We start from the raw sequence: 24,123 nt of genomic DNA, 5'->3' as shown, positions 1-24,123 counted from the left end.
ACATGTCACCTTAATTCACGAGAGATACTAGCATGCATGAAGCTAAAAACGTCACTCATCCATGAGCTGTATAAAACCAGAATGGTGTGAAAAGGCTTGAAAGAAGTGAGCACAAAGTGAACCCTCACACATTTTAAAATTAATATCTTTGGTTAAGAGCATTTGGCTGTTTCCTTGTTCGTGATTCTCCAAAAATGGAATAATAAATACAAATACTTATAAGTATTCCTATAACATACTTGCTATACCTAAAAACTCTCTTTGGTTTTGCTAAAAACCAAGATGAGCATTCCTGGGAATTCAACACATACTCCATGAATCTCCAATATATTAGCACTAGCATGTTATTAATTTTTCAAAACAGAAATCTGCCTATATAACTAGCACTCCTGACAGAGGGTATGAAACATGAGTAGCTTATGGACTCAAGATTTTTCAAATTTATTATTTTACATTCTTTTTTATTAAATCAAAAGCCATACATTCATGCATGGTGCCCCTTTTCAGCCTTGGTGTAGCACAATTCCTTACACAGCTGTGGCATGAACTGAATTAAGGAAACAAACGGATTCAGGGATAGTTTGGTTAGACAAAAACCATCTAAAACCCTAATGTTCCCAGATGTGGCTCACCTCATGATCACACAGAGGTATGATCACAGCTTACACAGCAACAAGCACAGGGAGAGGAGTAGGTAGGACAGCAGTAACAGTAACAGCAACAGCAAAGCATGATGAAAATGTATTCTGAAATCTTGGCCTTAGTCTGTGGCTACAAACTTATCCCTGGTTTTATTAATATGGTACCTTCTAACTGCAAAATGTTCCCTGAAACAAACTCCCAGAGCATCTATTTATAGTACTGACAGTGACCAGCAGAAAGCAGGCCTGGAGGGCCCTTACATAGCTGACACCTTCTGCACTCTGGGAAGCACACTTGCTCTTGTTAGGCGATGTCAATACCGTGTGCTGGCACTAGATGTGATTTTGCAGCAGCCTTGCCGATTTCTGGTTTCTAAGTAGTGCCAAACACTTCTTGTCCCAGTCTGCCCTTGAACAGAAAACTTTTTCACCAGTGGCTCATCTCCACCCATTGTTAACTTTCACCAGCAGCAGACAGATTTTCCTAATATGCAGAAGGTGCATATGCATTAAAAAAGGACAGTATTTTTTATCCTTGCAGAGATAACATGATTTTTTTACTGTTCTGTGTCTCCGCTGGTCACTACCAGCCCCAAAGAGTACTACTTCATGGTGGGGAAGATCACAACTAGCAGCAGAAAAGAGAAACACGTTCACACATATTGTTGTACCAAGCAGTTTGCATGAATCGCTCCACCTTCTCGGTAAATTCTCAAATAAAAATCTATCACAGTGGTTTTGCATAGGAAGAAGCAAGACACAACTAGGGGCTTGCACTTGGTGAGGCTGCAGAGGAGCCTCCCACTGCAGCTTATATTCAGGAAGCTGAAGATACCAATCTAGAATGCTTCTAAAAAACAAACCAAACATTTTTTACTCTGTGTCCCCTATGTAAACACTAGATAACCACCACTTCCATCGTCAGGAAAGTGATTTTACCATTTACCATTAGATTACCTTTATGGGAAACTGAGTGTACACATGTGACTCTTTGCAAACAATCTGCTCTGGGCAGTCTGGAACCTGGAAGAAAGGTGTCATGCTGAGTGCTATAAAAGGAATTTTTGGCATGTGAATTCAGGTAGTATTCAGAGTCTATAAAACAATCCATGCTACAGCCTGAATGTCTCCCTGTGGATTATACCAGTGAAGAAAGGGGTCCCAGGACTTCTATGATAGCATAATGTCAGCTTCTGGATCTATGTGGGTCTGGCATGAGTTCTTTGATAACAGAAATTATTTAAATGCTTTTAATACAGTAAAAATTGCTTCTCCACTCTCTCTGACAGAGGGTTGGAGGAGAAGTTAGGGCACAAGAAAAGAAGCTATTTGCAGATATTTGCCCCTGAGGTGCCAAGCTATCATCAGGACTACCCCAAAATATTAATCCAGCAGAAGATACAGTACACATGGCTTTATTTCATATTGTTTTCTTATACACATCTACAAGGGAGGCAGCTGGCAGCTGGCTGTTCTCATCAATGAAACCCTAAGCAGGAGGAATTCTCTACTGGTTAGCTGACCATCCTAAGGCCATTTTATACTTTCACATGGCTTAACAGACCAGAGAATCAGAACTGTTGGGGTTTATTCAGCTAACAAATACTAAATATATTGGTTTCATTAACAGCATCCTTTTGAAGCTGGGAAGTGTCATTTATGTACTTATGTATTGATTTCTGTGCAGGATCCCAGCTGAAATAAAAGTCATGAAGGATCACGCAAGCCTTCAGCTGCTATCATAAAATCATTACAGAACATAGTATAATTAAGCCCTATTTACAGTTGCATTTTAAAACACATCCTGGCCTCACCTCTCTTCACCGAATTTGAGATGATCTGGCAGCACTGTGTGGGATTACACACTGAAATTAGATAAATGTGTGTAGGCCAGGCTGGAGGTGCTTTGGTTGTGAGATTCAGGACCAAATGCACAGGCAGGAGCTACAGCTTTGTTGTGAAATGGCAGGAACAGAGCTGCGAGGAGGAAGTTTGCAGAGTACCTGGGAATGTTGCTGCTGCCTGGAGCTGGCATTCCCACTCTTTCACTTTCCTGCCCACCTGGCATGTCTAAATATCTTGAGGAAAACAAGAAACAAAACAATAGGTGACTGTAGTATGAAAAATAAAAGCCTAGTTTCCCTTTTGGAACCTGACTGCTGCTCTAAAACTGCCCCAGCTCTGCTTTCATGATCCAGGATGCAGCACAACTGCTCCAGTGAATTAATACCTTGTGTTCACTCCAGGGCTGTCTACAGCACCCTTTTATAGACTGTATTGTAAGACTGGGGTAGGTTTCTGGGTCTAAAGGTCAGCACTACCTCTCTACTCCAGAAAGATACATTCTCTAGGATGCTATTCCAGCAACAGCAAAAAAACCCCAAAAAAACCCAAAACAAACAAACAAAAAAGTTGAAAACAATACCGCATTTGGGATGCACTGAGTTGCCAGTAGTATAGTGCTTTGATTCTATCAGGAACAGGTAGAGCAGACATTAGAAATACTCACTGACAGATCCTGAGGGATCTCTGGTATAGCAAAAAGTTTTCTAAAGATACAATAAACTGCGTGACTGCACAATTTGACTCAGAGGCAAGGGTCATATTAGTCCCAGCTGAAACTCCATGGATTTCAGGCAGCTCCCTAAAATGAATGTGTCCCTAAACATGAGTGCAGTTCTTCTTTCAACACCAGGGAGACTGGAGTGGATACTAAGGAAGTTTGCAGGTGACACAAAACTGGGAGGAGCTGCTGACTCCCTCAAAGGCAGGGAGGCTCTGCAGAGAGACCTCACCAAATTAGAGGACTGGGCAATCATCAACCATATGAAGTTCAATGACGGAAAGTGCTGGATTCTGCACCTGGGATGGGGCAAGATACAGACTGGGGAATGTGATGCTGGAAAGCAGTGCCATCGAAAGGACCTGGGGGTCCTGGTTGATGGCAAGTTGAATATGAGTCAGCAGTGCCCTGGTAGCCAGGAGGGACAACCCTGTCCTGGGGAGCATCAGGCAAAGCATCACCAGCCGGTGGAAGGAGGGGATTGTCCTGCTCTGCTCTGCACTGGGGCGGCCTCACCTTGAATATTGTGTGCAGTTTTGGGCACCACAATATAAGAAAGATATTAAGCTCTTAGAGAGAGTCCAAAGGAGGGCAATGAAGATGGTGAAGGGCCTTGAGGGGAAGCTGTATGAGGAGTGGCTGAGGTCACTTGGTTTGTTCAGCCTGGAGAAGAGGAGACTGAGGGGAGACCTTATCTACAACTTCCTCATGAGGAAGAGGAGGGGCAGGCAGTGATCTCTTCTCTGTGGTGACCAGTGATAGAACCAGAGGACTGAAGTTGTGTCAGGGGAGGGTTAGGTTGGATAGAAAGAGGTTCTTCACCCAGAGGGTGGTTGGGCACTGGAACAGGCTCCCCAGGGAAGTGGTCACAGCACCAAGGCTGACAGAGTTCAAGAAGCATTTGGACAATGCTCTCAGGCACATGGTGTGACTCTTGGGGATGGTCCTGAGCAGGGACAGGAGTTGGACTCGATGATCCTTGTGGGTCCCTTTCCAATTCGGCATATTCTGTGATTCTGTGATATGTCCAAATCATTCCAAGCTAGTATTGGACTTCACTTACTGTGTGTTTTGATTTTTTGGGGAGATGAAAAAAGATACCATGCCACCATCTTAACTATTTCTTTTTTGTAACTGCAGTCAGTTCTTTAAATGCTGGTGTGCTGTCCTTTTGCCAATGACAACAGCACAGACTTTCCTTTCCTCTTCTTGTTTCCAGTAAAAGAAGAACAAATCATAAGCCAGGCCTTCTCCAGGTTGTGTCTCAGAGATTATCAGCCAACTGAAAAGGCATGCCCTTCCCTTTGTGGCAGTGTAGTCTGTGTTCGTGTGGTTTCTACTCATCTTGGTTTTGGAATAGAAGAGTGAAATCACTCCAGTACTCTTCATAGGTTCAAATCCATTTAAAAATAGGAACAAAAGGTAAAAGAAAATATGTACTCCTTGCTGATTTATCTATGAATACTGGAGAGCAGTTGTATCACTAATGTTTTGGAGAAGGATCAGACACCTTTGTAGCCATACAGCACCATCCAACATATGGCAGTAGATGAAGGCTGCCTTTTGCCTCTCAAATTCATTCTGAATTCTTCTAAATCATCCCTGCCAACACAATATAATCCTTGAGGATCATTAACATTCATCAGAAAGAGTAAATTCTCACTTATGTAATAGGTTAGGTTGCACCACACAGCAAGTGTAGAAAGCTGGGGGAAGACACCTGCAGAGTCTATTCCTTGACCTTCAACTCTGCTGCTCCTACAGATGAATGACGTTTGAGTCAGCACTACATTAGTAGTACATACACAGACTGTGTCTCAGGAACAAAACATTAGCTTTTGTGAAAATGATCAGCCTTATAATTTCATTTGTCAGGTGATGCTTCCTTATAATTTTGACCAAAGGAAATTAATTCCTGTTTAAAATAAGAAAAATTTGAATGCATTCCCCAATTCACTCTCTTTGTAAAAATGTGTATCTCAGAGAGCAAAACGTAAACAGAGATTGTTGTTGGAAGTCTTATTCTGTAAGAGTCCCTCAAAAAACTAAAAATACATAAAAATATGTATCATTCTATTAATGACCTGAGGTACCCTCAGCAGAGTCTGGAGCACACTGTAACTCACAAGTCACCGGTAACACTCTATTTCTTCTGCTTGCAGTAGGTATTTCAGCTAAATATAAATGGAATAAATGTAAAACTTCCACTTAAATTTCTCCTGGATTTCCCAAGTAAAAATGGATGGGACTTCCAAGGAAACATATACTTACGGACTTACCCATAAGCACGAATAGATACGGGGATTTGTATGTTCTTTGAAGACAAGTAAAAAGGAAGAAGCAAATGAGGAATTTCTAGTCTAAATCAGGTCAAATGTTTGCACGCTACAGAAGGAAAAAGTATGCTATTGATCCTAGTATAGTAGCTTTCCTCACATCCTTCAAGGCTTATCTGCTCAGTGTGTCAGGCACTCCTATTATCCTGGGAGATACAGCGGCTGTCTTACCAAAAACGTGGAGAAAGACTACTTGAAATCTTTTTCTTCCTCAGTGCAGTATATTCATACTCTCAAAGAAAATAAATCTTCACACAGCACATCCCACATATTAGCAAGCATGTATTTTACACTGGAAAGAAGGGAAGGATCTTTCCACTTTAAATAGTCCAGTGAAATTTTTCTTCTGCAGAGCTGTGGCTCTTTGTTGGGATTACACTGAGGTGCTCTTCTATTACATGTGCATATTAGGAATTTTTAATTCATTTGCTCTTCTTCCAATCAGCAGAAGAATTCTTCAAATTCTATCAGTTTATAAAAGATCTATTCTCAGTATTTGGAGAAAAGACAAGAGAGACCCTGGTTGTGCTGACACTATGCGATGACTGACTTATGTGGGAACCCATGGGTCTGAAGGATTGGGTCCAAATATTCAGCAGCTCAGAGGAAAGCCCAAGATGTTAGGTGCCAGAAAGTTTGGAAGGCGAGATATGTAGTTACTAGAGCATCTGCAACTGTGACAGGTAAGGTCTGAAAGTAAATAGGGAGATTCTGGTTTGGAAGGAAGCAGATGACACTACAGGATCAGTGTAGTACTGGACAGGTACAGCTGAATTTCATCAAGATTGCATCTTTCTCTGAATGGCAACAAGAAGCCGTTTCCAGACACAACCAAATCAGAGAGGGAAGCAAAACCCATATGACATTCAACCCGCCTGAAAGTAAGTGGGACCTGCACCCTTGCTGTGGGAGCACACAGGCCTCAGTAGGAGTAAAAAGAGAACTTCTGCATGTAGTGATAACCCCTTGCTCAGCTCAAATCACCCTGAGTCAAGAGTCCCTCTTGACCTTCCTGATTACTCTAGCTCTGCATTCATTGCTGAATTCCCTACTCTTGAGTTAAGGCCCAAAACTATTTTGGGAGTGAGCAAATCTACTTAATCTCTCCCAAATGTTCCATCTCAAATTAATGGCATAATACCTGGCTCATTCTTTCAGCTCCACCAAACAATAACTGCCAGGAAAACAGCTTACTTCAGTCATTCCTAACAAAATGCAGTTAGCTCTTTAAAACATAGTCTTCTTTTTACTTAATCTAACTGCTCCTTTTTTGGTGCAGATATTTGTAGGTTCCCTTGGTTAATGCCAGCTGCATTCTTCCCCCAAAGAGCAACTTGCTTCTTAAGAGAAATAAATAATTATGCATTTGGAGCATTTTAGAGCTGGAACATTTCCTAAGTCCTTCCACTTCTGACTTTACCTTTTTTTCCTGACAGTCTGCATGAAAGGATACAGGCACCACCTGCAGAGCAAGGTACTGGACTTAGCTTTGTCTCTCAAAACTCTGACTTTCCGTGAATCTCTTCCAGTGAGTATTAAAATTGGAAAAGCAAGATAACTACGTCTCTGTGCTAAAATGGTCAAAGTTGTCAGATAAGTACACCTATAATGGACTTAAAAACCAAACAACACAAAATGGCAGAGTTCATACCTCCTTGCCAGATGTGCTAGAGCACTACTATGAAAACAGCTAGGTGAGTACTAGGTACATGCAAGGGCTTTGAAGCAGGAGGCTGAGAGTAAGCAGTTAGACATGTAGAGACGGGGAAAGAGGGAGGAAAAGGTTTGGAAAATCCTGAAAAACAAAATACAGTACCCAAAGGAGAAGATTTCTATAGTGTCAATCCCTTTTGGAACTTTTGCTTATTCATGTTTAGTAAATGGACCAAGAACCACCGGATGGCTACATACTGCTCAAGGACTATCTCTGCAAGGTGACAGCAAAGAGGCCAGAGCAAGGAAAGGAAGGAGGAATCTCTTGGAAATATCATAAAAGGCTAACTGATTCCTCTTCAGGAAAATACTAGTTATTAAACTCATTTCCACGAAACTCTGTGAGAACGTTAAAAATGCCCCATGGTATTTTCTTCCTGTTCTTTAAAAGGAACATAGGTTCATAGCCCCTGCTACAGTCTTAAGAAATGAGACACTCTTTGCCTAATGGAACAGGGTCTTGTTTATGAACTTTCCTGGGACATTGTATGTGATAGGAGGTAGAGAGCCAACAGTTTAATGAATAAGGCTGGATCGTACAATATGTGGATTCAATTTCTGACTTCTATATACACTGGTACAGACTTCTATATACCACTGAGAGCCTCTTCAACTCTTTCATTGTATCCCTTCTGAGTAAGATGACAATAACACCCCCTCACCACGTACTAATACTTTATCATAGAGAAATTAGTTCCTATTTGTACTCAATCCTGTATTAGAGAAACAAACATGGCAAAAACAGGAGTGTCTGCACTTGCACAGCCTAAGCAGACATTGCAAGTCTCCTGAAGGATTCTGATATACAATCCATTATACTATTATATAATTGCTTTAGTGGCAAATACAGCCTTGCAAGGCTTCTGCAGTGCTGTAAACCTTGCTTTCAATGATTTTAGCTTTCATGGATTTTAAATGATTAAGCAAAGGTTTTACAAGGCACCTTCAAGTGGCCCTTAATAGACAGGTTTTACTTTAGAAAGGGTTTCTGAGTCTACAATGAAATATTTGCATGTGAAATAAAGAAATTTGAATTAAAATAGGTTTGTTTGTTTTAGAAGGCACTATAGCCACCCACTGAACAGCTGAGTTTCCAGAACACCAGTACTGGATGCCAAGGAGCTTCAGGAAGGGAAACAAGAAACAGAATGGGAAACTGAGCAGCTTAGCTTCTTCTTACATTAGCTGCCAAAAGTGGGCAGCACCACTTAAATGATATTGTATAAAATCTCGTCTTAACTCAAAAAGCTTACTGTTTGTTTCCTGCCCCAGCGTCTGTGCACAGAAATCCCAAAGCATTGCAGGCAACAACACTAACTCTATGTTTATCCAGAAAAACAGAAGTATTCTTCACGAAAAGAATTAGTAGGTTTAGGACCAAGAAGAAGATGCATATTTTTATTGTACATCTTCATGTACTCAAGCAACATTTTTTTCCCGGAATGAAAAAGCATCTCTTGAACAGAATGTAGCAGTTAAGACAATACCACAGAAAGCTACCTTTCCTACTTTGTACAGAAAGCTAGGACATCACCTTACTAACTAAAATATTGGTAAAAGTCTTATGAAAAAGCATCCTTAAAAAGCATGAGGATATGAGGCCCTGGCTTAACATCTCATCTGATGTCAGAGGCCGAGTTGTATGCTGCTGTGTTAATATCCTTCCAGGGAAGTACTTTAATTCCAAATCAAGAAGGAACATCATCATCTCATGAGTCATCAGCACCACTTCCTGCCTTTCTGTGTGCATGTTCATAGGAAATCTTTCATCTAATTTTTTTCAAAGCCCAATACTACTTGGCTAGCAAGCTCAGGCAAGATCCAGCCAACAACAGTATAGGCACAACAAGTTTCAACAAAAATATTTGTTGCAAGAACACTCTTTGATTCATTTGCTCTTCCTTGGCTGAACTTCAGCTACACCCATCCTGATGCACACTTGCGGAGTGCTGTTGCCATGTCAGGATCCAAGTTCAATTTCTGCATACCCAAGTGATTTCTTCTGGCTGCACAAGGGGCTACAGGAATTACATGGAGATGGCAGAGTTGGTGAGAGGACTTGCCTGAGAAGCAAAGAAAGGGGAGATACCCACATTCTACCAGCCCGTCCCTATCCAATCTGCCCACAATATGCTGTTGTAAAGAGTTTGCAATGAAGCTGGGGATTTGGCACTAACATGGTGTGGAATAGTCATCAGATATTTAAAACAGAGCTGAGAGTACAAAGAAGGGCTTTGTAGTGCAAGGCAGCACTGAAAACCCTGAACCTCTGCCAGCCAGCTTGCATAGAGTGTTTGCTAATGTACATAGTGGAGTGCATTCCTCTCATTTGATTACATGACAGTTTTATACACCAGGTATATGCAGAGGGTTTTTCTTAACCCTTTAAGTCCTCCCTCATTTATAAATCCTGAAGAGACTCACAGTCATTTCACTTCTGCTGTCTTGTACATACATGCAACTTCAGTCATGAAAGGCTGAGCGTGTGCTGTGGGCAACTAGTTGTTGATGTATAAGTACACTTATTTATGTTGTGATGAATAGCAAAAGTAATTAAGCATGAAAGAATTAGAAAACTAATACTTTTCTTACTCATGCTACAGTTTTCTGCATCTCCCTTGATTTAAGCAGTGAGTATAAAGAGGATTGTTTAAAGGACCACTACCATTGCCTCTCCATATTGCAAATGGAGGATGCAGAGACTGCTATTACAGCTCCCACTTGTTAGACCAGGGAGAAGGGAGCCAGGAACCTCTGGCTTGGCTAATGCCACATTCTACCATATATTGTATTACATAGTGTCTACTGTAAAATGAGGATAATTGTATGTGCTCTTCTTGGTGAAGTTCTTCTTTCTATGGCTACAATGTGTTGCCTGTAACCAGGCAATGCTCTATGCATTCAGGCAAAAGAACTTCTCATTTGTAGGATGTGAGGCATACAGATCGAGTACAGGACCAAGGGCTAAATTGCAGGGTTTGAATGCTTTAGTGCCAAGGGATTGGTAAGGGCAAAGTATTCTTACTTTTCTGTTATGCCAATGCACAAAGCAAATTTCTTAGCCATAATTATAGTAATACACAACTACATTTTCAGAAGATCTGCTGTGGTGTCTTTCGTACAGTCTAAGTTGTAGAGCTATTAAGTTGTAAAGTTAGAAGATTAACTTCTGTTAATTAAGTTAAAAGAATAAGAGAGACACTAAAAGAGATGTTTGTGGTTAAACTCTTCAGCACTCATATCGTTGCCTGTATTTTTAACGTTGGTAGCTCACAGACCAACATCTAATTAAGCCCACATTTAACCAGGAATTATTTTCCTGCTTAGCCACCCAGGGAAATAATCAAGACATGAAAGCTAAAGCATCTTGACCAATATTTGGATGTAGCATTATAATTCATGAGATTTGTACTCCCATACTCCAAGTACATAACAAAGCAGAGTTTGCCTTGTAGGTAGAGAGGAAGTGTTTGGGGCTGGCGTCTGGAATCAGATGGACAAAGAGAAAGGAAGGTAAAAGAAGGTGAAGGTTATTGAAATGGTGGAAAAGCGTACACAATAGCAAATAAGGCTGGTGCAAGATGAGTGAGAAGTAGGCCAGAATAAAGGCAAACTAAGCCACTGACCTAAGCCTCCATAAGTTATTCAGAGATTCTTACCATAGTAAGAGTGATTTCAAAATAGGTCCCAGAACAGATGGGTGTAAAGGACTTAGGAGAACAGCGATGGGAGTACTCCATTCTGTACATATGAGCAGGTAGACTCTTCCTGGAATATTTGTATGTTCTTGAATTTGTAAAGAAGGAGAAACATTTCCCAAACCAGAAATTGCTTATGATTAGATACCACAAACACACAGACACAGGCAAGGAGTGGCAGATATCCTGTTTCCAAACTAATGGTATTTTCACTAAAGAATGACAAAAAACTGCCATATTGGCAGAACTAACTTACAAAAGAAAAGCACTTTTTGAACTTTCCACTTAAACACTGATAGACTTTTAAAACTATTATTAGTTATGGGAACTTTCTTTGGACAACAGAAGAAAATGTTACATTTCTAAGGGTATAAGGGAACTGGAAACATTGCAGAGGTTCTTACGGGAAAGTCAGATGTTTCCTAAAGCCTACTGCACATGATACATTCAGACAAGTATCTGTAGCCTGTTTCTGAAACTGTGTCTTAATTACTTTTTCCTACTGTTAGATTGTGCAACTTGGAAATAATATGACACTTCTGAAAGAGAAATATTTTCTATTATGGAAATTTATTTTGTACTATGAGGAAAGGGTCAGGAAGTACTCAGATAATAGCATTTCTCAGCAGCTTTTAGGTGTAATGATCAAAAATGCTGCTGTATCAGTTTAACACTTCGCTGCATATGAATGTAAAAGACCAAGACTCATCTCATGTTCCTTCTCCTCCCAAAGGGTCATGATACACTGACACACTTCTGCAACCACAGAGGCCCACATGGCTCAGTTATCTTTCCCATACCATAAGACATGTATAAATGTGTGAGAAACAGCACCCTTGGATGTCAGGAGAGCATTTATGACACTTAACTACATACTGTCTTCACTTTACAAACAGATAGCACTGTGTCCCAGCCATCTGAGGTCCTCAGCTCAAATAAAAGCCAAAGAAAAACCATGCTGCTTAGTCAACCACAGAAAAACAGGTGATGCTGGCAGAAGTGGTGAAATTTTAGCCATGCTAGCAATTATCAAGCTGTGTCAAAAGAACAGACTGCTGTCACAGTGGCACAGAGCATTAAGGTCTGCATGCCTTCCTGATGTAGGAAATGCAAACAACTGTGACAGCCAAAAAAAGCTGATCTACATTGTGACTTTTAAGGAACATGGTCCCATTCTAATGTTCAAGGCCATGGACACCTAACTGTACAACTTTGAGGACTGGGATCATGGTGTGATGTGCAGCTTTATGCCCTCAAGTTTTATTTCAGTAAGCACTGCATTTGGGATGATTTGAAGAATTCTGAGTTCACTTGCTATGTAGCATCTTGCTTACTTAATAAGCCACCTCCCCCAGCACAAGTGACCATACAGATTACCTGCTCAGTTTAAGGCCTTCAGATCTTTTCAGGGAAATAAATATAAGAAATTTGACATATGAAAGGGATAAATCTTCAGAATTCTCTGAGGAAAAGGGCTAATTGTGGTCATAAATTTCAGTGTCTTCAGGAAACTCCTTTTCAGTGCTTTTTAAACAACAATTAAAGTGGAAAACATGGAGCTGTACCCACTCATCTCAAAAGAGAAAGTACAAATTTGAATGAAAAATCAAGCTGATTATTAAACAGTATGCTTTATGTTTAGGTCAGAAAGAAAGAGATAACAGAGAAAAATGACCCTTGTTTAACAGTGTTACTTTATCAAGTTCACAGAGTATTAATAAGGGAATATAATGATTTCTCAAGCATATTCTACGAGCAAATATTAAAACTCCACACCCATCCTGAGAATGGCTGCGACTAACATATAGAGCAGCCTTCTTCTAACATCATACATGGCTTACACAACACCAAATCCTGGTTGTGCATCAATGAAGCCATGAATGCACAGCTCTGGGAATGGTATTGATTAAGTTCTACATGGGACTCACTAGAGGGAACACATAACACTGTGGCTTTTTGAGTTCTACCAAATAATGGAAATGGCATTTTTTTCCCCCTTGCAGTGGAGTAATGGAACAGTAGATAAACTGTGCAAAACCACAGCTAAATATTTAGAACCCACAAGAAAAAAGTCCTTTGAGCAAATCAAGCTATTTCACTTACAGGCTGGGAAGGAAAAAAGAGACAGAGGTTTGTCATTGTTATTCCTGTTTGCAAATGCATTCAGGATGCTCAGATACTATGCTGATAGGGGCCACATAAGCACCAAAAGAAACAAGGGTAGAATTTTTTTCCATGAAGCTCTTGTATCTTAGGAGTGGTGATCTGGGCTTCAGCCTTCAGCAGCATCTTTTTCAATGAAAACATCTGGAAATGTCTCAAAACGATTTCAAAAATCAATGGAAATACTGCAATATAAAACTTGGCCTTCGGGCCATGTGGAGATACGATGGGTATTTGGAATTCCCAAGGATTTCCTCCAAAATGACTATGTTCACTATCTGCTCCTTGCCCACCATCACAAAGTTAATATTTTTCATTTAAAGAATGTCCAAAGAAGTTTCTCTGATATTAAAGTATAAAATACAGGCTGACAAGCAAAAGTATTTAGAAGTTTTGAAATATGTTCGAATTCACTAAATCATTGTGTTATTTAATAATCTGTACCTCACATTTCCCACCTTTAAAAGATTTTCTTATTAAACGACATTTACTTATCTAGAAGGATTACTAAGAGGTTAATGAATATTTTTAAAATATTTAAAGAAGTCTAAAGAAAACTATGTGATTTGAAACACAAAATAAAAGGGGAAATGAGAAACATATAGAGAAGGAATTGAAGGTTATCTCTACATAACAGGACAGAGACTGGCAATACAGTACATACACAGATCCTGGATCCTCAAACTTCTATTCTTCATGCTGCTTTTAAGTAAAACCCCATAGATGAAGTGCACCTATAGTAAGAATGAGCACTTTAGTTTCCCTGTTAATTTCATATTGATCAAACCAATTCTGTAGGAAATTTAGTGTTCCCCTCCTAAGAAGAAAGAAAACCTGCTTCTCACAGTTCTCAGGAGTTAAAGCAATAATCCAAATCATAAAGAAAAAAAAAAGGAAAAAAAAAACCCTGAGAAAGAAGCAAAGATAAATCAACTCAGACACAAATGAAGATAAATCTTCTCAGTTCAGAGACTGGGAGGACTGGATAGAGTGTCTTCATGCCTCAGTGACAAGTCTGTTAACCAGTGAACATATACTTGGGGTTGCAGCTGAAAAATCATAAAATCTTTCCTAAATATTAATTCGTTTACATTTCACAGTCCACCAATAATATTTAACCAGTACATTCTCCAGAACAACTTGTGTTGCTGACTACCTCCAGTCACAGCTCACTGCAAATGCCTCAGTGGTGAGGCAAGACACCTTGAGTTGAAGTCTTTATCTGTTTTGGATCCAACCTACTGTCTAGAACACATCAAATTTCTACAAAAGATGAGGAACAAAAAATTAAAAAAACAATAAGCACATTTTAAAGGTACTTGCTGCTGCAATTGAAAGCAGCTTTGCTCAGAAATGAAATCTGAGACAGTTCCACCACTTTGCATTTCAGTATCTTTCACTGCAAGGTCTCTTTTACTCATTTAGCTAACTGAGCTTTTAAACAACATTTGGAATTGTATCACTGATCCTGTTTCATGCCCAGATATGTTCAGACAGAATGTACAGTAAGTTAGCTATTTTTTTAGGTTTATACAAAACACCACAGAGTAATGCTGGGGTGAGGATTCAGGAGCCCTGCCTCCCACCCTGGCACTGCTGTGTACACCACTAGCCAGCCATCATTCAGGGCTCCGGTGCTAGCTTAACTTGTCTGGTTCAGTAATAATGAAAGGAAGAAAGGATTTTTCACCAGGAATTTGGAGTATTTTCTCATTATAACCAACCAGTATGACCAGAAAAAAAGAGCCCTGATGCAATCCGTGGGCCTAGTTCTCACTCCCCTGCTGGCAGGGCCTGAAAAGACTGCTGGGGCCACAAGCCCCACTCCTCAAGAGGGGAGGGAGAGTGTGCAAAACCAGATCCTGTCCATCAGGTCTTGTATCCTGCCTTCAGCACTGCCCAGAACTTCACGGTTCAAGGAAAAGCAAACAAACAAACAAAAAATCCCCCCTGCTTCCCCCTTCCAGCACCCGTGGCCTGTGGTGCAGTAATCAAGGAAGTGGCTTGTCCCATTACTGGCAGTCAGCCTTTCAAGCAGATGAAGATTGGGCAACGATAAACTCCAGCAAAAATCCCACCTCCAATATTGTTCTTCAGACCAAAACTAGAAAATAGGGCAGAATGGGCAGGAATTGGTATCTTAAGGGCCCTCCTGGCTGGAAACAAGGGCAGCTGAGAGTGTGATGTGGGGGGAAGATAGCAGCCTAGGGGAGGTCAGCGCACAGAGGGATAACGTGTTTTTCCAATGGTGCTTCAGTAGTGTGCCCGAGGTATGGATTACTGCCCACCACAAAAGCAAGTCATCGAAGGGGATTTTCTTCTTTCCTCTCGTAGTTACCCTTGACACTACAGCAGCAGCTGAAGGGCCTTCTCCTCGAGAAGGCACAGCAGGAATAATCCCACAAGGTCGGGCGGCAAGGCCAGAGGCCGGAGGGCAAGGAAGGTCAACACTAGGCAGGCACAACATGGAGCTGCCGGAGCAGGCAGAAGGTCTGTTTCTGGGTCCTCCAAGCTCTGCTGCCAGAAACTTAAGATGCACTTTGGGAGACCCAGGGACAAGCCTCATGGTAACCAGCAGTAACAGACAGCTGACGGCAGCGTCTGTCCTGGGAACGGGAGCAGGAGCAGGGGGAGGAGAGGGCTCCGCACTTTGTCCCCGCTGATGTGACTGTGTGTTGTTCTGCTTGCAACAGCGCAGCCTCAATGCACTTGTGGTTCCTTGTGCACTGAGAATCTGTGCCCAGATAGAGAGGGGAGGTGCCAGCTGAGGCAGTGCAAGGGAAGTGAGAATGCTGTCAAGGTTTTGCTCACTGCAATGCACGTGTGCACTTTTTCCAATATAGATGAAAGAAACAATGCAAAGCCACAACACAAGGTTGCACCAGGCCATTGGAAGTCCTGAACTGTGTGTTCCGCTCTGCCATAGACTTACTTGGCTTAATTTCTCTTTCACACACAGTCACAAGTCAGAGTAGATCTCCTGTTGTTGATGGAGTCACACCCCTGTACAACAGTCACAACAGGTGACCAGACCTGCTGCGTGACTCTGCGTCTCGAGTCTTACCTACTACTGTTCCTGTAATAGGGGTAAAGGCCACCATGCATGTCAACTCAGGTTGAAGAGGCACTTCGGGCACTCCTTCAGGTTTGTTGTGACCCTGAGAAGGTGCTGGGGGGGTGTAGAGTGGTTTGTACCACCCCATACACAAACCAAGGCCTCAGACAGGAATCACCTACATATTCCTTTCAACTCTAGTCTGATGCGTGGTACTTTCTCCTCTTTGCCACTGGAATTTTATCTTCCTTTTTCACTTAAACACAAATAACTGCAATTGAATTTTCCTGCCTGTGATTACACAAGGTTGCTATGGATAAGCACTTAGTAGGTTCATTCTCCCTCTCCCCTGCCACCTATTCCTTCCATCAGGTTCTTTGTTTGGCCTTGTCATCACCTTGACATCACAGTCCGCTTTCCAGAATATGTGAAACTTTGGTCACAGTGACACTCGAGGCCTTCCTAACAGCTCTTACACAAGCTCAACATTGCTAGTAACAGAGCGGAGACAGTGAAGGCAGGAAGCATTTTAGCTGAGAGCCATGTTTGATCTGCCCAGTAGGAGAGGCCAGGCAGACAATAACACAGGCTTCTTGTACCAGATCATGCCAGCAGTCTGTTTCCTGCAAAAGTCAACTCATTCAGAAGAAAACAAAAAACGTTAGCATACGTAGACAGTTGTAAAGCAGAGTAGACAGAAATATTCCTTTCTTTCCTTCCCTGACAGGGAAGCCAAAGATACACTGTTACATTAAGATTTTTTCTGCCATGAATTTGAGCCTCCTTTTTTTCCCCATCTGATTTCATTTATCTCACCATGGTTTCTGGCTAGTAGCAGAAGCAAGAATTTAATTTCAATATGATATCTGGATCTGGAACAAAACTTTCTTAGAACGCAGGAATGTTTGATTTTGTGTGTGTTTTGATTTAACCCATTATTTTGCTGCATGAATCAAATTAGAAATCTGAATACGTCTGACAGTCCCAAAACTTACATTGCTTCATGTTTAGCAGATGGAGAAACAGAAACCAAATAAAAGTAAGAAAAAGGGAATAAAAATTAAATTTACAAAACACTTTTCTGAGAGCAACTGCTAAATTTCACTAGAATGTGCTACCTGCAGTTTTGGAATATCACCTTTCAACTTAAGATATTACAGATCCTGGTTATAAGAGTGCTAATTTCCAGGATGCAAAGCTGGGACACAACAACTTCATTCCCAATACCGCCAAGCACACTGGGATTTTTCCTTATCATTTTTATCATCCAAAGAGAGAGAAATTCTCCTTTTTCCTGAAATTAACTCTTTGCCTCTTATAAGGAAGCCCAAAGAAGCAAGTTGGCTGCCCAGAACTCAGAGGCTGCAGAAATTGAAAGAGGAAAACATGAAGCACTACCTTTTCCTTGGAATGGGCACAGGCACGGCTTATTTTGGGCACAGGTGACTTAGGATTTGAAGATCGTTGCTGGCATGCATTTCATTGCCATGCTTTTTAATTGCTTCTCTGCATGATGGATGAGGTTTTTTGTTGAAATGAGGTCACTGTGTTTTACCCTTTCCTCACATGCTGGGACTATCTGCTGTGTTGAAAAATATATTCACATCCTCTGAGCTGCGTCCTTGCACCATAAAGCAAAGCCGATTTTGGCTTCCTCCACTTGGCAATTGTAAAAGCCAGGAGCATTTGGGTGTAGGCTGCAATGGTGCACAGACTGCCCTCCACTGTGCAAGCACCTCTCCTAGGCCAAAGGGGACACTAGGAAACTTTGGCCTTGAAGGTACAGGGTAATGATGTGCCTCACCAGGACCCACTTCTCACACAGCCATCCCACACTGGAGGGTAAGAGGGATCCTGAGCTCACCTCTCTTGTGCAATTTCAGGGAGAGGCAAGGGCTCTGGACCTCTGCCTCTTGGCAGCACCACAAGATAAACCTGCCACCTTTGTAATTTCTACCATTCCATTCACCCTCCACAGAGTAGCTCTGGATGTGTGCTCTAAGCCGTACTTCTTGACCTCCTCTTTCTTTTCAGTTCTCCTCATCCTCTGCACAAATAACTCCACTCTTTCAACAGCAGTCCAAGTAAAACTAAGAATTTCAAGAGAGGGAGGACACTGCTGATATGTACCCAGCCCAAAATGTATCTGCCAAACTCTAGAGCCCTGAGCCAGCTGGAATGGGTAGGGTGGAAAGGGAAAGAGTCCTATGCCAATGCACTGCTCAAATCTGACTCAAGAGAAAAAAGCCTTTAATGTGACAACACAACAGGGCACTACTTCCCATTTCCACACAACCAAAGTCTCTGGACAGCTTTGATCAGCTGTAATGTGTAACATTCAGTGTATGGTGGCTTCAGTCAGCCTCCCAAGTCAGCCCTGGAAGAAAAGAAAAAAACAGATACATGCATTTGCTCCTTCCCCTAATCTGAACTTGACAGCCATTTATGGCCTCCCCCAAAGACGGGTTGATCTCCTGTCCCTGACCTTTGCTGTAAACTCCAGCATTGTCATTATCTCCATTAGAGCCTCCTGAGTCTGTTCTATTGCCCTCTGAGCCTGGCACTGGCCAAGGATACACCAAACAGCACTAAGTAAGGGGCTCTGTTTACATGGCAGAGACCCAACAACTCATCAAGCCCCTTGAAAGCCACGAGAAGACATCTGAAGAAAGCAGGACTGCTGCAGTAACAACATTGTTTGTTCTGATCGCTAACCTCTCTGGCTCCACAATAGCAACATGGTGAAGACATTTGATAAAAAAGTGGGACTTCAATAAAGTAACTCCTGTGCTTGCCAAACACTAATCTCAGTCCCTTTGGAAGGCTCTCCCTAGAGTTCATGGTCATACCCTGACATGTAGGGTGTTCCACAGCTGGGCGCTCTCTATGCCTTGTCCCCTGTGCTCTCCAGTCCCTTGCTTTTTGGGAATTAGAGCCTGGAGAGGTCAGAAGCTCCAATCACATCAAATGAAGCTGTGGCAGACAGCCCTAAATTATTAATGTCTTTAAATACTAAGTGCACTCGGGAACCAATTCAGCCTCCAGCACACAGGCTGTGCATCAACACAGTCCCAGAGGAGTCACAAAAAAAAAGCTCACTAAGGACTGTGAAGCAGCAGTTCTGTTTGCACTGACATATTTGTCTCTGCCATGGACAGAGGATACGCACAGTCATGAATCACTGTTTTTGTAAGCATGTCCACTCTTCTCTTGATGTTTCAGCCACTTCTTGTCCCTGAGAGACACAGCAGTCCTAACCAAAAGCTCCAATTTATTAACATTTAAGAAGACAGTCTTGCAACCTGTGAGAAGACTGCGAGATAACCTTTCAGTTATATGGTAAGAGAATCATACCTCCACATCTACAATTTTGCTTTAGTAAGGACTCCGATTCTGTCACTGGAAAGACTGCAATTCATTAACATAGCTCTGCTATGCACAGTTTGATATTTATCTTTAACCACATCCCTTTAAAACTAACCTTACTGACAGCTTACTTCTGTAAGCTTCCATTTTTTTATTGATTTAGTTTCATCCCCCTATGACTGCAGTGGCTTCTGCCTCTGGCTCCTCTGGCTACAGACCACTGCCACAACAGGCCTGCAGATAATAACTCTGACTCAGATGCTGTGTTTATTAACAGTTTGCTGTTTTCATGCAGCTTTATTTTTGTACCAAGACGAACTGATGCTGATTTTTGCTCCTGTTTCAACATTTAGCAGATGCACGAAATTCCGCATATTGTAGGCAACGGGAAGAAAGCTCTAACTTCAACTGTTTAGGATGTACATGCACAAACAACACAATCAAAGTACATGCTTCTCCTGTTTACCTCCTCCACACGTTAGTTTTTCTGCTCGCTTTCTCTACTCTTCTGGGAACGTATGTCTTTCATTTCTGCTCATCTCTCTCCCACACCCATAGGCATGCACTGATTTGTTATTGCTAAGTCACTTGCGATTACAGGTCTGGATAGCTAGTTTATTGCAGGGTTGCCCTTGGCTTGATAGGCTGCTTGCTGTTTTGTTACTACAGTGCTAAAGCCTCCTTCCTCCAGTTTGCTCTCTTTCACACACACAGCCCCCCCCCCCAAACCACCACAAAATATTTATTTTGAAATGGCAAACACAAAGATTGACTCAGGGTTTGCAAACAATTCAAAAGGGAATGTGGGAAAAGGGGGTTACAGGTCCTGTAAATGCAGTCTCCTTTGCCCCACCTAACTTGTCTGAATGTTTGCCATTTTTTCTGTGGTACTGGCATATAAAGCTTCAAGTGCCACAAAAGGTGCATGTCCATTTACTTTGCTTGGCTGCAGAAACTCAGGCACTGCATAAGCATCTGCAAAGCTGTTAGCTGGAGCTAGGGAAAACTGCTGGTCCTTTTTGGCTATACAGACTTTGACAATAGCTGTTACAAGTTAGATTTGGCTCTCAGCAATAGGCAACAAACACGAAGAACTGAAAACCTCTAAAAATTATTACTGATGTATTTACACTTATCAAATATAATAGCAAACCCCTCCCCTGAAATGTGTTTCAGGCCTCTTTCAAAAAAGGGGAATTTCAAAAGCAAACCTACACCTACCCTCACAGCAGACAGAATTTCCGTTCTATTTCAAAAAGTCCTGTGTATACCCCTACTGCATTCCTGTTCTTCCCCCTCCCACCAAAAAAAAATAAGGCAAACTTCTGGGCATAGCTTAAAAGCCACAAAACTTCCTCCATGTGTGTATTCTCCAGCTCCACTGCAGATATTTGGAGTTACATAAAACTGGGTAGTTAGCGCTTCTGGCAGCTGAAAAATTACAAAGTTCAGGGACTGAGGAGGGCGTAGGCCAAGCTGAAGTTTTCCAGAGAGCAATACCAGATGGTGCAGAGGAAAAAAGCTTCTCTTTCGGCTCAGGAAGGTGAAGTTAGAAGCTCTGAACCTTAAAAAAATTTCAGGGAATATTCTCCATTCCCTGTTCTCTGTGAACATTGGTATTGGCAGTGCTGGTTATCAAGCATGACTTAGACCTCAAAAAGCAATGAATGTGCCTTTTTGTATGTGGCGATGCAATGCCTTTACAGTGACACGGCAGAGAGTGACTGCTGCAGTTAACCCCTGTTAGCCAGAGCTGTGCGAGCCTTCTCCCTTATGAACCAGCAGCATGTTTCCATTTCCATTTGGACAGTTGACGCATAAGGATGAGATCAAAGTGCATCATGTAATAAACTGCAAACTACCAAACATGCTCCAGTCAGCACAGATACAGTAGAATATGGTTTTGTGTTAGAACATCTGTTTACTGGGATGATGCTAAATTTAACTGTTAAATTTAAATTATGTCCGAAAACAGCCAACTCCAAAGATTTGGACTTAAAACTATGCAGGTAGGAAGAGTCATCCTTCTTATCTACTCTGAGTGCTAAAGAGTTTGTGTGTTAGCATGTGTTGTAAGATGCTGGAATTTTTCAGTGTCAGTAGTCCCAACTGTGTTTTAAAACATCCTGCCTAGTCAGACTTAATTTTCTACCTCTGGACAAGGCTTGAAAACATGCTTTAAACTGTGACTAGCTGTGATGACACTAAGGGCAAAAGCCTTTAACCATGTGTTCGTTAACAAAGACTGCTATATTGTGTCCAGTCTTACAGCATACACTGCAAGAAAGACATTTGCAAGCTGAAGTGAAGTCCAGTGGAGTGACCCTAAAATGGTTAGGGGTTGGTATATAAGAGAGGCTGTGAGAGCTCAAATTCTTCAGCCTGGGGAAGGCTAAGGCAGGAGACTTTGTATAAGAAAAAAGAACTTTTTTATTTTAATGGAAATGCTGATTAACAATTCAAATTTAGATGCTTTTCAGAAGATAATTTGTCTACTAGGATCTACAACTACTTACTCCACATGAGTGAAAACCAGTCATTTGATTTTTGATTCTTTTAACTATTTGATACGGAAACCAGCCCAAGTGGCCTAGGGAGGAGACGCCATATATGACATGTTACCAACTACTACAAGCAACTGATTCATATTGTATTAAGGATGGAAATTTGTTTTAAAGACAGAATTTTCTGCACAGTGTCATCAGTTTTCAGCGAAATAGGCATGGCAAGGTCAACTCTGTTTACCTATTTACTATGAATACAACAGATGAACTTCTCTAACTCAGCATGGAATCAGTCAGCTAACTAAATAAAGTAACTACTTATGTGCAGTGCGGTCTTGGTCAAGTCACTCAAAAGCTTACCACTTAAGATTATGGTTCTGCAGCAGTCTAAATTAAACTAACAGTTGGTTTATGTGGTCCAGCTCTGGCTATGTGTTCCCATTCCTCCCTTACACCCAACACATTGCTCATTACACTATTCACCAAGCTGTTTCCCGATCTAGGTCAACATAAAGATCACCTAACAAAAATTAACACAGTCTTTTGTACAAACTAGGATCACAATAATAGCTAAAGCTATAGGTAAGAAATGACATTTAACTTTAATTTCCCTTTTAATTTTAGAGAACTGCAGTTTTCCTCAGATTTGGGAGCTGCGGAAATTGGGAAGTTTTGGAAAATTTGATAAAATGTTCATTCTTATATGCAACATAAAACTTCAACATGCTTTCTCTGTTATTGTCACTTCACGTTTCTTAGGAAAAAGTTAAAATGAAAATTAATGAAATTCAGTGAATGTCTGCTGGAAAATGTTTTCTTTACAACAAAAACATAGGCATGCCATGACAATACTTAGAATGGAAGGCAGAAAGCATTTCAGACAGTTTTTATATCTTAGAGAACATTATGTAATTTGTTACTTAGATGTCATTAGGCTACATTAAAAAAAAAAAAAGAAAGACCAGACATACCAAATAAAAATTAGGAAAAAGCCCCTTTTTTTCCCCATTGTAGTACAGCTTGTAGGATCCAGGGTTCTGACCCTGTTAAGACCCTCAGTCTGGCAAGCAACTATTCCAAGCCACAGCTGCACCAAAGCTCTCTCCCTCTGTGCTGGAGCCCCCTTGCAGACTACAGTGATCTGCACAAGACAATTTTTTCCCTCTCTGTCTGGGATCTGGCAATGACCCCCCGCAACTTAACTGCTCTCCTCACCAGCCTTTTCTCCAGGCTATGTGTTGACCTGGCAAATGCTTCTAGCTGCAAGGAGATGAAAAGAAGGTAAGGAAAAAATGGGGGGAAAAAAAAAACCAGCCCTGCAGATGAAAGTCTGAGGCAGTGTTTTCCTTTCCAAAGTGCTGCTACATTCCCATAAGCTTGTGGTTTCCTGCGTTCTGTTAGAGGCCTTTTTTTCTTTTTTCTTTTTATAAATCCTTCTGGTGATATCTGAAGAGGGAAAATATCCAGCACTAACAGGAGGCCTTTTGTTCTATTCGTTTCTAAGTGGACTTTAACCCAGTTACTACAGAGTGAGTCACTGTAGAAACAAATAAAATAAAAGCTCTCTGTTTTGTCCCTCTGGACAGGTCAGGGACATGTGAAGTTCTATTCTCCCTCATCTGTTTTTTTGAAAGCAGTACTAGACCTGGCATTGCACTGCAAAAATAATGAACATAGTTTATGGCTGTTCTTTTTTATATGTCCTGGCAACCCCTACAGAGCTGATATTCCAATAGAGCCAGCATTTCATTAACAAAATAAATGCACAGGGGCTTATCTTTGGGTAATGAGATGAAATTAAACCAGAGAAAGGCAGGCTAACGGGGACCAGTAAGATGTAAGTGTAAAACATATAGGTGAATATCTGAGTTACTTTGGTACCTTGTCAGATCTCAAATATTTTGGTGACTCACAGCAAATAACTGCTTGTCACTGAATATGACTTTAAGATTCTCTTACTATCAGGCTGAATTTTAGGTTGAATCTGATGGTTGAATTTTGGTCATTTGTTGCAGTTCTGATTGCTATGACAAGTTATACCCTGTTACCATACATCAATTTTAGGATAAATCATTATATATTTA

At 41.3% G+C, this 24,123-nt stretch overlaps 1 protein-coding gene across 11 annotated transcripts in view; it reads right to left on the bottom strand.

Moving 5' to 3' along the window:
* Positions 1–24,123, bottom strand: part of RAD51B (RAD51 paralog B) — a 409,186-nt gene that overhangs the window by 62,130 nt on the left and 322,933 nt on the right. Inside the window, exon 12 of one of the 11 annotated variants that reach the window (XM_051791448.1) lies at positions 13,706–13,848. The exons of 9 other annotated variants lie outside the window; for them this stretch is intronic. In XM_051791448.1, the coding sequence (XP_051647408.1) occupies positions 13,820–13,848 (29 nt within the window). In that variant the 3' untranslated portion in view covers positions 13,706–13,819. Of the gene's footprint in view, positions 1–13,705; positions 13,849–24,123 lie in introns of those variants that run through there. One more of the 11 variants, XR_007905158.1, reaches the window with a different exon arrangement.

Source organism: Manacus candei, unplaced genomic scaffold (genome assembly GCF_025592945.1).
Source record: "Manacus candei isolate 608988 ecotype Guabito, Panama unplaced genomic scaffold, ASM2559294v1 h1tg000033l, whole genome shotgun sequence".
Classification (NCBI taxonomy): Eukaryota; Metazoa; Chordata; class Aves; order Passeriformes; family Pipridae; genus Manacus; species Manacus candei.
Note: the sequence above shows the minus strand (reverse complement) of the source record. Positions and strands in the feature narration are given on the sequence as shown.